This window comes from Ranitomeya imitator, chromosome 3 (assembly GCF_032444005.1).
Source record: "Ranitomeya imitator isolate aRanImi1 chromosome 3, aRanImi1.pri, whole genome shotgun sequence".
Taxonomy (NCBI): domain Eukaryota; kingdom Metazoa; phylum Chordata; class Amphibia; order Anura; family Dendrobatidae; genus Ranitomeya; species Ranitomeya imitator.
In genome coordinates, this window is record NC_091284.1 from 118,536,808 (window position 1) to 118,555,193 (window position 18,386).

General features: G+C 42.0%; 1 protein-coding gene across 1 annotated transcript in view; it reads right to left on the reverse strand.

Annotated features, from left to right (window-relative positions):
- Positions 1-8,468, reverse strand: part of SCARF1 (scavenger receptor class F member 1) — an 85,075-nt gene extending 76,607 nt beyond the window's left edge. Inside the window, exon 1 of the mRNA XM_069761342.1 lies at positions 8,197-8,468. Coding sequence (XP_069617443.1) covers positions 8,197-8,309 — 113 coding nt within the window. The 5' untranslated portion in view covers positions 8,310-8,468. The remainder of the gene's footprint in view (positions 1-8,196) is intronic.
- Positions 8,469-18,386: the final 9,918 nt, after the last annotated feature.

Consider the following 18,386-nt stretch of genomic DNA (forward strand, 5'->3'; position numbering starts at 1 on the left):
ACCAAATATTGATTTGATTTAGATTTTGTATTTCTCTTTTGTTCATTCACTTTACATTTTGTTAATTTCTAAAAATAAACTATTAACACTTCCATTTTTTAAAGCATTCTTACTTTGCAGCATTTTTTCCACACCTGCCTAAAACATTTGAACAGTACTTGTACATATAGATACTTTTTAGTTTTGCCACATACTATAACTAACAGCAAGACCCAGGAAGCCCTATATTCTAGTTTGTAATCAAAGCCCAGATCTATAACTCTAACAACTTACTTTATAATATATTTTATATATGCCTAATATTGAAGAAGAGGTTTTTGCAAGGTCTGTGTTTTCTATAAAATGACATGTCATGTTACATTGTATATTGAGCAGCCTCCAAAACCTGAGAAAGTCCAGAAATGGAATCCCCTATTGTTGGAAAGGAAGTGTGGCTGAATACAAACAGGATGTGGAAACAAATGTACACAAGCATGCTATTACTGTGTGCAGCTCCGAAATCACAATGCAGATAACCTGTACAATTCCACCACAATTCTTAAACTGGTTCAATAGTTAGAGTAGATTTGATATTTTTTGTAGAGAATATTGGAATTTTTGCTAATTTGTTGCAGTGTACATTTTTCTGACAAGTAGTGCTGTTTTGTCATCAAACTAATCAGAGCCAGCACTGTTATTTTACAGAGCTTTGCTATACATCCACTAAAGACTGCCTCTTACATCTCAAGCGTTCCCAAGTGCTATACAAACACTTGGCTCTGAATTATAAAAGTGCTTGACTGCATACCCCACGATGGTGTTCTAAGATGCTATCCGCACACTTGTATCTCTTGTATCTAGATGCATCTCTGCGCACTCTGCTGTTCCAAGGTCCTGTCTGTATACTCGGTTCAGCTGTATCTAGGTATCTGACTGTTCCTCGCTGTTCTACATTGTGTCCTGCATGTCCAGCTTCGCTATTCTCAGTCAGTCCGAGCTGTTCCTCCAGTCCTAAGGCTTAGAAAATCAACGCCATGAGATAAACCATAACAACACCCAGCATGAGGCCAAGATGTGGTCATGATGCTTCATTTATGGTTAATGGTTGGACATTTTTTACACAACCATGTATCCCTATCATAATAAGTAATCAATTTTCTAATTTCCCTAGAATCAATTTGACAGCAGATGTCAGGACGCAGTCCATAACGCCCGCACTTGGGTTGCATTGCTTTATGTGCGAAGACCACTACTTAATAACTAAAAGCTGCAAATTAGTTCATCAGCAATTCAACCGTACATGTCAGAAGTTACCACCATTAAATCCGACCAACATTTCTGATACAACAACTTAGTTATGAACTCTGAGTCACATGGCACTAAATGCATCATGATACACAAAGCTGAAAAGTAATCCAATAATAAAGGGGTCATAGGCAGGAGTGGATTTTTTTCTCAACTTTTTGTCTGCGACCATGTGGAAGATGAGGTTTTTGTAGCTCCTTTCACTTGGCGTTGGTGCTGTATGGCCAGTATTGCTGTGGGGCTGTACCTGTGGTGGTGTGACTTGGAGATGTGGGGGCTTTGCCTTGCAGCTTGTGCTGTGAGGCACCTGGATCTCTCCCCATGATGGTGTGGTATTGTTGTGTTGGTTTAAGGTCAGGAACTCACCAAGAGATTGGCTGTGAGTTTCATACAATCTGAACAGAATGTCAACTAAGAATCTCATGTTCACTCTTGCAAATTTTTGCTTATCCGCAATAGATCAATGTATGAGTTTTGGATGTTTGGTTCATGTCTTTTTCTACAGTTATATTAAAACTAGATGGTGGCCTGATTCTAACGCATCAGGTATTCTAGAATATGTTTGTAGTTTATTTATGAAGATTTAAGAATAATGCAATGAATACTCAGGATTGTCCAGGTAAAATAAATATATTATCATTAAATTGTATTGCTCATAGAACTTAATACAACTGAGCGAAATTATTAAACAGATCATCAAAATATATAAAGCATTACATGAATATCTAACTGTTTAAATTGGTTTAAATCCCGCACCAATATCACTGGTCGCGCCCGGCCGGCCATGACCAATCAATCAGCGAAGCGTGGTTCAATTCCCGCGCCAATTCGCGGCCAGACTGCGCCTGTCGCTGATTGGTCGCGGATGGCCAGGCACGACCAATCAGTGAAGCGGTGTTTAAATCCCGTGCCAATAGCTCTAATTGGTCGTGGCCACCCGGGCATGACCAATCAGCGAAGCGTGGTTCAAATCCCGCGCCAATTCGAAGCCAGACTGCGCCTGTCGCTGATTGGTCGCGGGTGGCTGGCGCGACCAAGCAGCGTCGCGGGGTTTCCGTTACAGACAAACAGACAGAATTAGACGATTATATTATATTAAAATGTGGGCATTATGAAAATGAGGCACAATGGTAAGTATCATAATAAGGAGGCACAATGAAAGCTGCACTATAGAGGGCAGAATTATAAAGCACAGTGGATGGCATTGTTACAATAACGAGGCACAGGTTTTTTGAACTTTTATATTCTTTAATACAAGAACTTTATGGGTTGGTGCATCTCTGTTACTAACCTATCTTGGATCCAGCGCCAGGATCCATGTCTTACTTCCAAGGCGGCTTGCCCCTTCTGCTCTCATCCGCATCGAATTACCATGGTAGCCTAGCGCTCAGCTCCTATGTCATTCTCCTAGGCGTTTTAGGCCAGCTCTAAACTACCTGAGTATTTATAAAGTTTGCTTAGCATCTTTATATGCCACTAAGGAAACCCAGCTCTGTTATTTTGCTGGGTTTTGCTGTATATCCACTAAATAGGGTCCCCTAAATCTCAAATGTTCCAAAATGATGTCCACATAGAGCAGGGATGTCAAACTCAAATACACAGAGGGCCAAAATTAAAAACTTGGACAAAGTAATGGGCCAACCTTCATATTTATTAAAAATAAGTCTACAATTAGAAAGTTTTTCCCTATCATCAAATATAACAATGAACTTTTTCTTATGGAAACAAGCTTAAAAGGGTTCTCCCACGAACAAAGTACAGTTTAATTAATAGAGCTTTAGAGTAAAAACACATAACCGGAGTATTGGGTTTTTCCTCGTGAGTAGGGGGCATACATAGCAGAAGTTCTAATTGGGCCCCCTCCCATAGTATTTTGGGTCCCACATAATCCTCAATACACAATAATGGCCTCACATGGTCCTCCATGCAGTATAATGGGTCCCACATAGTCCTTTATACAAAACTAGATTGTGGCCAGATTCTAACGCATCGGGTATTCTAGAATATGCATGTCCCCGTACTATATAGACAATGATGATTCCCGAAATCGCGGCAGACTGTGCCCATCGCTGATTGATCGAGGCAACCTTTATGACATCATCGTCGCCATGGCAACCATTATGACATCATCGTCGCTGTGCCCGTCGCTGATTGGTCGAGGCCTGGCGGCCTCAACCAATCAGAAACGCGGGATGTCTACGTCCTTTATGACATCATCGTCACTGTGCCCGTCGCTGATTGGTCGAGGCCTGGTGGCCTCGACCAATCAGAGATGCGGGATTTCTACGTCGATGCTGTGCCCGTCTCTGATTGGTCGAGGACAGACAGACAGACAGACAGAAAGACAGACAGACAGAAAGACAGACACACAGAAAAACCCTTAGGCAATTATATATATAGATAATAACCCCACATAGTCCTTCAAACAGTATAATGGGCTCCACATAGTCCTCTATACAGTATAATGGCCCTGCATAGTCCCCCACACAGTATAATGTGCCCCACATAGTCCTCCATACAGTATAATGGCCCTGCATAGTCCTCCATACAGTATAATGGGCTCCACATAGTTCTCCACACAGTACAATGGGCTAACATTGTCCTCCATACAGTGTAATAGTGCACATAGTCCTCCATACAGAATAATGAGCCCAACATAGTCCTCCATACAGTAAAATGGGTTCCACATAGTTCTCCCGCTGCTCCTGTGTCGTCAACGAGCCCTCCGAAGCGCTTCATTGCGTTCGTGAAATAGTGACATTACCAAGATGTCAGATGCAGAATGAGAATGATGAGGGAGTGGATGGCTCATCTTCCAGGATTGCTTTTGATGTAACTCCAGGATGCCAATACAGTTGAAAGTGTAATGCCGAGCGGAGGCGGGGTGGGGCGATGCCGGCATCAGGGGCCAAATATAATCACCCTGTGGGCCAGATTTGGCCCGTGAGCCAGAGTTTGATATGTACGATATAGGGGGAAATTATTATAAGGTACCACAATGTAAGGCATTGTGATAAGGATGCACAATAAGGAACATTATTATAAGGAGGTAGAATGAAGAACATTATAATAAGGAGACACAGTAGAGGACATAATTATTAGGCACAGTTGCAGGCATTATTACAATAAAGAGTCAGAGGGGGAAATTATTATAAGGAGGCACAGGAGGGCATTATTATTATTACTATCTACTATATAACTGTCTAAGGGTCACCGACGGAAGGTGAGTATATAACTATTTTTTATTTTAATTCTTTTTTTTAACAGGGATATGGTGCCCACATTGCTATATACTACGTGGGCTGTGTTAGATACTGTGTGGGCTGTGTTATATACTACATCTCTGTGCTATATACTATGTGGGCTGTGCTATATACTACATGGCTGTGGTATATATTATGTGGCTGGGCAATATACTACATCGCTGTGCTCTATACTACGTGGCCTGGGTTATATACTGCATGGGCAGTGTTATATACTATGTCTCTGTGCTATATACTACGTGGCTGTGCTATATATTACGTGGCTGTGCAATATATTACGTGGCTGTGCAATATACTACGTGGCTGTGCAATATACTATGTGGCTGTGCAATATATTACGTGGCTGGGCAATATACTACGTGTCTGTGCTATATACTACGTGTCTGTGCTATATACTACGTGTCAGTGCTATATACTACCTGGCTGGGCAATATACTACGTGGCTGGGCAATATACTGCGTGGCTGGGCAATATACTACATGGCTGGGCAATATACTACGTGTCTGTGCTATATACTACATGGCTGGGCAATATACTGCATGTCTGGGCAATATACTACGTGGCTGGGCAATATACTATGTGTCTGTGCTATATACTACCTAGCTGGGCAATATACTACGTGGCTGGGCAATATACTGCGTGGCTGGACAATATACTACATGGCTGGGCAATATTTTTATTAAATAGTTATAGTAATCAAAAGGGTTTTTCAACACCAGTCTTCAGCAGAACATTACTCCCAGGACTCCAGGCTTCCTGCTTGCTGAGGGCCATATGCTCCTGATGATTGACAGTTCAGATCAGCAGAATGGATGCCCCACTGGTCTGAACTCGGTGCTCTCCAATACTGCAAGCAGAGGCAGCTTTGTCTTTACAGTATCAGGGTAGCACAGTGGTACTGAAACTGACCAGATTAAGCAATGAAGTCAGCTTTAGAGCAATGACTGCTTGCTCTATAGCCAAGAGCTTACAAGGGCTCCTTGCCTAGATTATGTCAAAGCTCCCGGGTATTAATGCTGCGGAGAGAGCTGCACACAGCAGCCACGGAGCTGAGCTAAATCGCTGGGTACTAACCTGGTCTCCCACAAGACCTTAGACATGTGACAGAGTGACCAGGTAGCCAACAGGACCTTAGACATGTGACAAAAAGGGAGGAGGTCAGGGGGCGGTGCCAGATGCTGGGGAACAGAGAAGAGATAAATACTTAGAGAAATACCAAACAATCAGAGATCTGGACCAGAAGATCACGACGTACCAAAGGGACGAGACAGGGGATAGTCAGAAGCAAACCTAGAGATCAGGAATCCAGAATAGCAAACAGAGAAACGCACGGAAAGCAAGGTAAACACAGTGCAGACCGAACATACTCTCCAGGAGACAGGCACACAAACCAAAACATAAGTATAGCTGACAAGGAGCCCCAGCTGGGAGCAAGTATAAATATCCCTCCCATCTTGAAAGAGAGTCCAACCATATTAACCCTACGAGAACAGGACATTAACCATGTCCTAACCACGACAGATTATTATAGCACCATTTATTCAATGGTGCTTTACATGTGAAGAGGGGTATACATAACAAAAAAACAAGTACAATAATCTTAAACAATACAAATCACTGACTGGTACAGGAGGATAGAGAACCCTGCCCACGAGGGCTCACAATCTACAAGGGATGGATGGGTGAGGATACAGTAGGTGAGGGCAGAGCTGGCTGTGACGGTATGGTGGAGTGAGGGTCACTGCAGGTTGTAGGCTTGTCAGAAGAGGTAGGTGTTCAGGTTCCTTTTGAAGGTTTCCACGGTAGGTGAGCATCTGATATGTTGGGGTAGAGAGTTCTAGATTTGGGGGATGCACTGGAAAAGCTTGAATGCGATTGTTGGAAAAGGAGATAAGAGGCAAGTAGAGAAAGAGATCTTGCGAGGATTGGAGGTTGCGTGCAGGTGAGTAACGGAAGACTAGGTCACAGATGTATGGAGGAGACAGGTTGTGGATGGCTTTGTAAGCCATTGTTAGGGTTTTGAACTGGAGACTCTGGACGATAGGGAGCCATTGAAGGGATTGATAGATAGGAGAGGCAGGGGAATTGCGGGGGGGGGGGGGGGGACAGGTGGATTAGTCAGGCAGAAGAGTTCAGGATAGATTGGAGGAGCGTGAGAGTGTTAGAAGGGAGTCCACTGAGCAGGAGGAGTAGTTGAGGTGGGAAATCATGAGGGCATGCACTAGGGTTTTTGCAGATTATTGACTAAGGAATGTATGGATCTGGGAAATATTTTTCAGTTGGAGTTGGCGGGAAGTGGAAAGGGCTTGGATATGTGGTTTGAAGGAGAGATTGGATTGCAGAGTTACCACGAGGCAGCGAGTTTGTGGCATTGACTTTGATGGATAGGTCTGTTGGGGGAGTTGATTGAGATGGGGGAAAAATGATGAATTCTGTTTTGTCCATGTTAGGTTTTACAAATATAGCAGAGAAGAATGAAATAGTGGAAAGATATTATGGGATTTTGGTTAGTAAGGTGGTGATATTGGGTCCAGAGAGGTAGATCTGTGTGTCATCAGCATAGAGGTGATACTGAAAGCGGTGGGACTCTATGAGCTGTCCCAGACCGAAGGTGTAGATGGAGAACAGGGGTCCTAGAACTGGACCTTGGGGGACACCAACAGAAAGGGGGTGAGGTGAGGAGGTGATGTGTGAGAGGGAGACACTGAATGTCCAGTCTGTTAGGTATGAAGAGATCCGAGATAGAACCAGGTCTGTGATGATGAGAGAATCGGTAATAAGAGGGAAAAAAGCAGTGTAAAAAGCAGAGGACAGGTCCAGGAGGTGGAGGACAGAGTGCTAGCTGCTGGGGCAGGGGGTGTGAGAAAGCTGGAGTCTCCCATAAGAAAGTGCAGCTGGAGAGGCTGTGTCAGAGGTGGGAGGCCAGGGTTTGGCAATGTAGAGGAAGAAAAGTTTGTTAGTAATGAAAAGATCATGGATATATGAAAGTTTGTTGCAGACAGAGCGAGTGTTCCATTGACCTCTTGCTAGAGGGACTGGGGAAGTGGAGGCTGGGCCAATGAGTATGAGATAAGAAAGGTTGTGGAAATTTGTGATAGATCCTGGATGAGAGGTAGAAGTGACTGTGGAGATGTGGTGAGGACCACCAGGATTTGGAGAGATATCACCGGCAGTGAGGAGGAGCAGAGAATGTGTTAGTAGGAGATCAGCTATGTTTACAAACAGTGAAGTAGAGAATTAAAAATCCATATTTTCTAACCAATTAATAAAGTTTTTAAATGTTGCCTTTCACAGACACTTTTGCAATTGGAAAATTACAAAAAAAAAATCAACCAATATATATGTTTATGTATTTAGTATGGCAGAATTGTATGCACTTGACCTAATGTTTGCTCCTAAACCTGGATTCATATATTATATACGGTAAGATCGTAATAAACAATGGCGTGATAGCAGATGCAGCCATTATTCTATACAGCACCTTCATTTCTACATTGTAACAGATTTTTGCAGTTGTCAAAACCTTGAGATGTTCCCCAGCATTTTCCTGGAATTACAGTCTGATAATCAGAAAGTGTCTGGAGATTGCAATATTACACAGATAATCACATACTGAGTTTAAGCCAGTAGAGCTGACATGAGTGCTTACCTATCAGATTTACAGACATTTCTACCAGCAGGATCCAGCTCCTGAGATTTCACTCTTTGTATCCAGGTCCAGAGCATTAGCATCAGTATCAGCTTTCTGCTATGATGGGACATGTTTAATATACTGCTGCATGGAATAAGTTTGAAACCAGGAGAATTAAATCCTAGAAAGGCTGAAAGATAAGCCAGGCGCTGCCATAGAATAATTCCATCGTAGTCACAGGATGAGTGGTCTTTTCCCTGCAGTATCCATCCCAGTGTGTGTGCCCTTTCATTGGGATCAAGAGCCTTCTTGATTTTTTTCCTGAGGAAGTAAAGGAGGGGATGCAGAATTCCTGCTATTGAATCTTTCTAGTGGGAGGGAGAACAGTGACACAGGATATGAAGTGCAATAAATGTAAATGCCAAAATATTGAATCATATATAAATATATGGGCTAAGTGTAACAGAACTTTTTTACATACAATAGGGGTCAGATTTGAAGATCACACTAAGGGCTTACTTATCAATATCAGACCTAAGACTATAAGTATCTAGTTTTGAGAATAAATGGTACAAATCCAATGTCATACACATTGCGGTTGCCCACCTGGCCAATATGATGGCCACTGTGTGTTCCAGCAGGGTCAGATTGCCAGGGGTAAATCAAGTCAGGGGGCAGCGCTGATCGACATGCACACTCACTCTCGGCAAGCCTGAGCAGCACAGCCTATAAGTGTAGGGAGGACATGCATAGATACAAGAATAAGAAGGTTGGCCTACAGAATATAATGCGAATAATAATGTGAATGGAAAATGTGCTAAAAGTGTTAATTATACTAATAAAAACACATGGTGCAGTAAAGGTGATGTATATATATATATATATATATATATATATATATATATATATATATATACATCACCCTTACTGTATCATGCGTTTTTATTAGTATAATCCACCCTCAACACTCTGATCCTGCTCGAACACATAGCGGCCATCATGTTGGCCTTACTGCAGGCTTGCAGCCCAACCACCGGAGGTGACGAGTTACTTCCCGGAGGCGGACGGATGACAGTGCTCCACATCATACTCCTAGCAACCCTGACTGCTCACATGACACCTGAACTCAATCCACCATTGGCACATCATATTTTTAAAGGTCTGTCATCCCTCCTCCCTGATACGCCCCCTGAGCAAGTGTGGACGAAACGCGCGTCGGGGCTGAGTGATGCAGGACAGACGCAGTCATTTATCTTGGTCCAGTAAGTTGCATAGCATACACAGGACTATGTCCTATCCCACCCATATATTTTGGCCTTTACTATAATAGCTTACCTACATTGGTCAGGCGTGTAGCATATAGTATGTGGAGATTTATCCTCTTAATATTTAATGATTGTGAGGTAGTATAAATGTATAGGAGAGAGCCCTGATAACATACAATCTAGTTTTCATCACTGTTATAATTGCATAACCCTATCTACAAATAGTTTTTGGAAAAAAAGTTATTCTATTATTAGATACTAGATTGTGGCCCGATTCTAACGCATCGGGTATTCTAGAATATACATGTCCCCGTAGTATATGGCCAATGATGATTTGTGCATATTTGTGTATGGTTGTCTGTTGTGCGACTTTTATGACATCATCGTCGCCATGGCAACCATTATGACATCATCGTCGTTGTGCCCGTTGCTGATTGGTCGAGGCCTGGCGGCCTCGACCAATCAGTAGCGGGATATCTACGTCCTTTATGACATCATCGTCGCTGTGCTCGTCGCTGATTGGTCGAGGCCTGGCGGCCTCGACCAATCACAGACGCAGGATTTCTATGTCGATGCTGTGCCGGTCTCTGATTGGTCGAGGCCTGGCGGCCTCGACCAATCAGAGAGCCGGGATTTCCAGGACAGACAGACAGACAGACAGACGGAAAAACCCTTAGACAATTATATATATAGATTTTGAGCTTATTAAACTAATGGAATCTTTTCATGCACAGACACTTTAAAGGTTATAGTATAATACAGTGTCTTGATTCTTGAATTTAAAGTGGCACTCCATTCTGCTATACACTCACTCCATTTACCTGTATTGATTATTACCTCCTTTTCTTGGCATGCACATGCCTTTGACAACATAACTGTCTCTATGGCTACGTTCACATTTGCGTTGTGTGCTGCTGCATCGGCGACGCAACGCACAACGCAAACAAGAACGCATGCAAAACGCATAGTTTTGCGACGCATGCGTCCTTTTTTTGCCGGATTTTGGACGCAAAAAAAATGCATCTTTCTGCGTCCTCTGCGCCCTAACGCTTGTGGCAAAAAAGACGCATGCATCGCAAAACGCATGCAGACGCAGCCCGGCAGAACGCAAATGTGAACGTAGCCTATTTTGGGCTGGATTTTCTATTGGTCAGGGTCACATCATGTACTATCACCTACTGTTCCATCTATATACAGTGGGGAAAAAAAGTATTTAGTCAGCCACCAATTGTGCAAGTTCTCCCACTTAAAAAGATGAGAGGCCTGTAATTGACATCATAGGTAGACCACAACTATGAGAGTCAAAATGAGAAAACAAATCCAGAAAATCACCTTGTCTGATTTGGTAAGATTTATTTTGCGTATTATGGTGAAAATAAGTATTTGGTCACCTAAAAACATGCAAGATTTCTGGCTCTCACAGACCTGTAACTTCTTCTTTAAGAGGCTCCTCTGTCCTCCACTAGTAATGGCACATGTTTGAACTTGTTATCAGTATAAAAGACACCTGTCCTCAACCTCAAACAGTCACACTCCAAATTCCACTATGGTGAAGACCAAAGAGCTGTCGAAGGACACCAGAAATAAAATTGTAGCCCTGCACTAGGCTGGGAAGACTGAATCTGCAATAGGCAAGCAGTTTGGTGTGATGAAATCAACTGTGGGAGCAATAATTAGAAAATGGAAGACATACGAGACCACTGATAATCTCCCTCGATCTGTGGCTCCATGAAAGATCTCACCTTGTGGGGTCAAAATGATCACAAGAACGGTGAGCAAAAATCCCAGAACCACACCTGCATAGAGCTGGGACCTCTCCATTACTTACACCAGGGATTGATAGCAGCTGACATTACGCAGCTGACATCAACCCTAAAAATCATTACACATACCAGAATTTAATGCTCTGGCGGCTGGGAAAAGCAGTAGAGTTAGCGCTATTCCCAGGCGCCGGGTGCTAACTACAACTGTCATCATCCTTGCCTGGTCTCCCTGCGAAGCATTTCTGCTGTATTTACATGCACTGATCTCAGGCCGTTAAACGAGTGTGATCGACAATACTGAAATCGTTTGCTTGTTTCCCGGCCTCTTTACACCAACTGAGAAAGAGTGAAGGGAACAGAACAATCACAATTAGATCAATCTGTCCCCGTACAGCATCATGTTATCAGCAGCACATCTACAGTTTACACCGGCGATGTGCTGCTGAGAACAAGGATTTCTGTTCCCACATAAACAATCCAATCACTCGATGAATAGGCAGCATTTTGTTTGTTTAGTATAATACACCCCAAAGTCCTCCATATATTATAATGTGCACCTCAGTCCTCTATATAGTATAATACACTCCTAAGTCCTCCAAATAGTATAATACATTCCTCATAGTGCTCCATATAGTATAATGCCCCGCCATTGTCATCCATATAGTACAATTCACTTCCCATAGTATAATGCGCCCCATAGTTCTTCATATAGTATAATATATATCACTATCTCAATTCGCAGACACGGTGTTTCGGGCTGTTGGCCCTCGTCAGTGCGAAGCATGAGAACTAATTTGGCTAGGTGAGAGGCTCTGGACTGGGGTATAAGGGGTATCGTTTCTCCTTATGGAGAGTGACATACCATCTCTGGCTTGTCAAGGTAAGGAGGCTTATTCTCCGTGCAATGCTCCTCTGGGAAATATAATATGCAAATTGCCTCTTCTGAGGGCCAACAGCCCGAAACACCGTGTCTGCGAATTGAGATACTGATTTGGCTTTTATCCTAAGTCATATTGCATGACTCGTTAAAGGGTTGATTGTGACTTGTAGGATCGCTCCTTCCAACAGGTGGCGCTATAGATTTTAAGTCCTCTTTTTCTCAGAAGAGGCAATTTGCATCTTAAAAATGAAAAATTTACATTTAATCAGTACTTAGAGTATGATTCAGAGTTAGTTATTTGTTGCAATGTCCGTGTAATGTATGGTACATGGGAGAAACAACATGGGACCTGAAAATAGGGCTAAACCATCACACATGTAGTGGGGAAAAAGTATTTAGTCAGCCATCAATTGTGCAAGTTCTCCCACTTAAAAAGATGAGAGAGGCCTGTAATTGACATCATAGGTAGACCACAACTATGGGGTCAAAATAAGAAAACAAATCCAGAAAATCACCTTGTCTGATTTGGCAAGATTTATTTTGCAAATTATGGTGGAAAATAAGTATTTGGTCACCTAAAAACATGCAAGATTTCTGGTTTTCACAAACGTCTTCTTTAAGAGGTTCCTCTGTCCTCCACTCATTACCTGTAGTAATGGCACCTGTTTGAACTTGTTATCAGTATAAAAGACACCTCAAACTTAATATTGGATACATTATGGTGCACCCTTCATTGATATTATGGTTGTACATCTATTTTTTTTGGGTAGCCCCTCATGTTGTATTCAAATTACATAGCAAAAATTATCTGACAGATTCCCTTTAAACCTCTAAAATAATAATAAAAAATATATATTAATTTGTTATGCTGGAATTGTACTGATCATGTTTCCTGGTCATTTTTACACAATTTACACCATAAAAGCACACCTCATAAAACAGTGGAATTACATTTTTATCACCATTTCAACTTACATGGAATTTATTTCTAGTTTTCCGTACATTAGATGATAAAAAGAATGGTATCATCCAAAAATATAACCAGTTTAATAAAAAGCAAGCTATGTCAATGGAAAACAAAGTTATGGCTTTTGGAAGAAGAGGAGGAAATAAGTAAAGCAAAAAAAATTATAATTGGTTGGGTCCTTAAAGGGAATCTGTCACCACATTTGACCTATCTAAACTATTAATATGGGCATACAGGTTACCAATGCAGAGGAGAGTGATACCTGTGTGTCTCATATCAGATGTGTTGTTGCTGAGAAATATAAGAAAAATAAGAAACATAAAAACTGGCCACCTAGGAGGATGGCATGTATGGAAACCGACGCATTTCAGCGAAGTGCCTTAATCATTAATCACACACCATGGCACTTTGATGAAACGCGTCGGTTTCTATAGTTTTTTTATGCCAAATGGATTATCAATTTATATAGTGGATATTTTCCACTGGAGGACCTCTTTCATCTTTAAAGGATGGGAGGGGATGATATGGAGCTGGCTTTGTGTTTGGGCTAGATTCATATTTCTCGTCAGGGGTAATGTTAGTCCAACAGCAGCATACAAAGACATTTTAGACTTCCAATTTTTAGTTATTTCTTTTACTCACTTATATAGCACCAATAATTTAACAGCATTTTACAAACTTTATCATCACTGTTGCCACTTCCCTATCTGTATTTCTTAGGAGTGTGAGAGGAAACCAGAGCACCCAGAGGAAACCCACACAAACATGGGGAGAACATACAATCTCCTTAAAGATGTTATCCTTGATGGGATTTGAACCCAGAACCCCAGCTCTGCAAGGCCAAGTGCTACCACTACCACTTTTATTGGTAACAGTTGAAGACATGCGGCATGGAGGAATTTGAATTGCGTGAATAACCTCGCTTTCTTGACAAAACAGGCATAAATTCCCACAAACACACTCCAAGATCCTGTGGAAAGCCTTCCCCAAAGATTGGAGGTTGATAATGCTAACAGGGTTCCAACTCCATGCTCATGGTTTTTAAAATGGAATGGTTACCAAGCTCTTGTGGGTGTGACAATCAGCGTCCACATACTATTGGCCATGTAGTGCAGGGCTATGAATTCAATACATCAAACTGGACAGATTTCTTAAGGTGCATTTTCACTTCTTAGGAACACTTAGTTCACGATAATTTTGCAGAGTAAACAGTCTGCCGATCACCCAATAAATAGGCAGAACACTCATTTCATCTGGTGAAATTATTTTTAAGTTCCTTAAAAATTGTTGTTCTTGCCGTGTAATCAGGACTCTCACTGTCCAGAACAATGGCACTGAAGTACACTGAACAATTAACTACAGATCAATTAGTGCAGATGGTTTATTGCGTTCTAAATATGTAACCGGTTTCTAAACTACTGCCGGTCGGTTAATATTTGGTGCCGCTGGTTAGTTCAGGTAAATGGACCCTTAGTAACTTATGTGGGCAGATGGTTTCATTATGGAATTCTCTGAGTTGCTTTGGGTGTTCCTATCATTGTTGTTACCACTCCGTCTCCTTGTCATGGTTTACTGCCGCAGCAGTCAGCAGTTTTGTAGGAAGCACCTTTTTCCTGCACATATCAGTAGATCAGGCTGGGTCTTCCTGGCAGTCGCATTATGTCCTTTGAGTTCTTCACATAAGATTGTTTCCTCTGGTCCTTCCAGTCTTCAGACCAATGAATGATCCAAAACTCACATCTTACCGCTAAAGAACACAAATTATGAAACCACAAAGAAAATAAATTGTGGTCTAAATATAGTTCTTGACAGTCAGCTGTCCGTGTAAGGAAATAAAATGCATGAATTGTATTATTTGGTGATTCAAGCAGACTTTAAGGAAAGCACAGGAAGTGTGTCACTCACCAGGAAGTGGCTGCCATCTTCATTGTTAGATTTGTGAGAGTATTGTATTACCGGGAGCAGGGAATGAATCACTGCTTGTGTCTCAGACAGTGAGTGCAAATATACAGTGCCTTGCGAAAGTATTCGTCCCCCTGGAACTTTTCAACCTTTTCCCACATATCATGCTTCAAACATAAAGATACCAAATGTAAATTTTTGGTGAAGAATCAACAACAAGTGGAACACAATTGTGAAGTTGAATGAAACTTATTGATTATTTTAAATTTTTGTGGAAATTCAAAAACAAAAAAGTGGGGCGTGCAATATTATTCGGCCCCTTTACTTTCAGTGCAGCAAACTCACTGCAGAAGTTCATTGTGGATCTCTGAATGATCCAATGTTGTCCTAAATGCCTAATGATGATAAATATAATCCACCTGTGTGTAATCAAGTCTCCGTATAAATGCACCTGCTCTGTGATAGTCTCAGGGTTCTGTTTGAAGCACAGAGAGCATCATGAAGACCAAGGAACACAACAGGCAGGTCCGTGATACTGTTGCGGAGAAGTTTAAAGCCGGATTTAGATATAAAATTATTTCCAAAACTTTAAACATCCCAAGGAGCACTGTGCAAGGGATCATATTGAAGTAGAAGGAGTATCATACCACTGCAAATCTACCAAGACCCGGCCGTCCCTCTAAACTTTCATCTCAAACAAGGAGAAGACTGATCAGAAATGCAGCCAAGAGGCCCATGATCACTCAGGATGACCTGCAGAGATCTACAGCTGAGGTGGGACAGTCTGTCCATAGGACAACAATCAGTCGTACACTGCACTAATCTGGCCTTTATGGAAGAGTGGCAAGAAGAAAGCCATTTCTCAAAGATATAGATAAAAAGTGTTGTTTAAAGTTTGCAACAAGCCACCTTGGAGACACACCAAGCATGTGGAAGAAGGTGCTCTGGTAAGATGAAACCAAAATTGAACTTTTTGGCAACAATGCCAAACGATATGTTTGACGTAAAGGCAACACAGCTGATCACCCTGAACACACCATCGCCACTGTCATACATGGTGGTGGCAACATCATGGTTAGGGCCTGCTTTTCTTCAGTAGGGACGGGAAAGATGGTTAAAATTGATGGGAAGATGGATGGAGCCAAATACTCAACCATTCTTGAGGAAAACCTGTTGTAGTCTGAAAAAGACCTGGAGACTGGGACGGAGATTTGTCTTCCAACAAGACAATGATCCCAAACATAAAGCAAAATCTACAATGGAATGGTTCACAAATAAAAATATCCAGGTGTTAGAATGGCCAAGTCAAAGTCAAGACCTCAATCCAATCCAGAATCTGTGGAAAAAGCTGAAAACTGCTGTTCACAAACGTTCTCCATCAAACCTCACTGAGCTCGAGCTGTTTGCCAAGGAAGAATGGGCAAGAATTTCAGTCTCTCAATGTACAAAACTGATAGAGACATACCCCAAGTGACTTGCAGCTGTAATCGCAGCAAAAGGTGGCGCAACAAAGTATTAAGTTAAAGGGGCCGAATAATATTGCACGCCCCACTTTTCAGTTTTTGATTTTCCACAAAAAATTAAAATAACCAATAAATTTTGTTCAACTTCACAAATGTGTTCGACTTGTTGTTTATTCTTCACCAAAAATGTCCATTTGGTATATTTATGTTTGAAGCATGATATGTGGGAAAAGGTTGAAAAGCTCCAGGGAGCTGAATACTTTCGCAAGGTACTGTACATACATTGTGTGCACAATTTTTAGGCAAGTGAGTATTTTCACCATATAATTTTTATGCAGATTTTCCAACTCCGAGTGTATAACCTTAAATTCTTATTGGATGAAGCAGATCAGGTGATGTGTATTTGTGTAACGAGAGAGGGTGCGGCCTAAGGATACAACACCCTTTATCAAGGTGTGCAGAATTATTAGGGAGATTGTTTTCCCAAAATTATGCTTCACACATATTCTCCTGAGAAAAACAAAACCTACATTTTTATTTTTTAAATATTCAGATTTATTGGACTTACAATTAGGCCACAACACATCACAGACATCATATGGACACTGGTCATTCCATGAGCCTCCTGACGAACCGTTAGATGGAGTAGAAAAACGTGTCGAAGGTGCGTATGTTACAGAGGCTACAGCTAAGCAGCAAACAATCTGATGCCTCCCTACAAGTTTTAAACTTGTTTTGGTTGCCCTCTTTCTTTCTTCTGTTTGTTGTTTGGGGCTCACTAGCCATGAGCCATTATATCATACCCAGTTTATGTCCCATGCAATCATTGAATTACCCTTGACTGATCTATCAAAAGCAATATACTGTATAACGGACCTATGATTAGCCATATATAACTAACCCGACTTCGCCAACATGAGGTGCTATATCTTGTGTATATATATATATATATATATATATATATATATATATATATATACATATACATACACTGCTCCAAAAAAATAAAGGGAACACTAAAATCCCACATCCTAGAAGTCACTGAATGAAATATTCCAGTTGTAAATTTTTATTCATTACGTAGTGGAATGTGTTGAGAATGCTAAAACCTAAAAATGATCAACGTAAATCACAACTAATATCCCACAGAGGTCTGGAGTTGCAATGATGCTCAAAATCAAAGTGGAAAATGAAGTTACAGACTGATCCAACTTTAGTGGAAATGCCTCAAGACAAGGAAATGATGCTAAGTAGTGTGTGTGGCCTCCACGTGCTTGTATGACATCCCTACAATGCCTGGGCATGCTTCTTATGAGGCGGCGGATGGTCTCCTGAGGGATCTCCTTCCAGACCTGGACTAAAGCATTGACCAACTCCTGGACAGTCTGTGGTGCAACGTGACGTTGGTGGATGGTGCGAGATGATGTCCCAGATGTGTTCAATCTGATTCAGGTCTGGGGAGCGGACGGGCCAGTTCATAGCTTCAATGCCTTCATCTTACAGGAACTGCTGACACACTCCAGCCACGAGGTCTGGCATTTTCCTGCATTAGGAGGAACCCAAGGCCAACTGCACCAGTATATGGTCTCACAAGGTGTCGTAGAATCTCATCTTGGTACCTAATGGCAGTCAGGCTACCTCTGGCGATGACATGGAGGGCTGTGCGGCCCTCCAAAGAAATGCCACCCCACACCATTACTGACCCACTGCCAAACCGGTCATGCTGAAGGATGTTGCAGGCAGATCGCTCTCCACGGCGTCTCCAGACTCTGTCACGTCTGTCACATGTGCTCAGTGTGAACTTGCTTTCATCTGTGAAGAGCACAGGACACCAGGGGCGAATTTGCCAATCCTGGTGCTCTGTGGCAAATGCCAAGCGTCCTGCACGGTTTTGGGCTGTGTGCACAACCCCCATCTGTGGACATCAGACACTCAGACCATCCTCATGGAGTTGGTTTCTAACCGTTT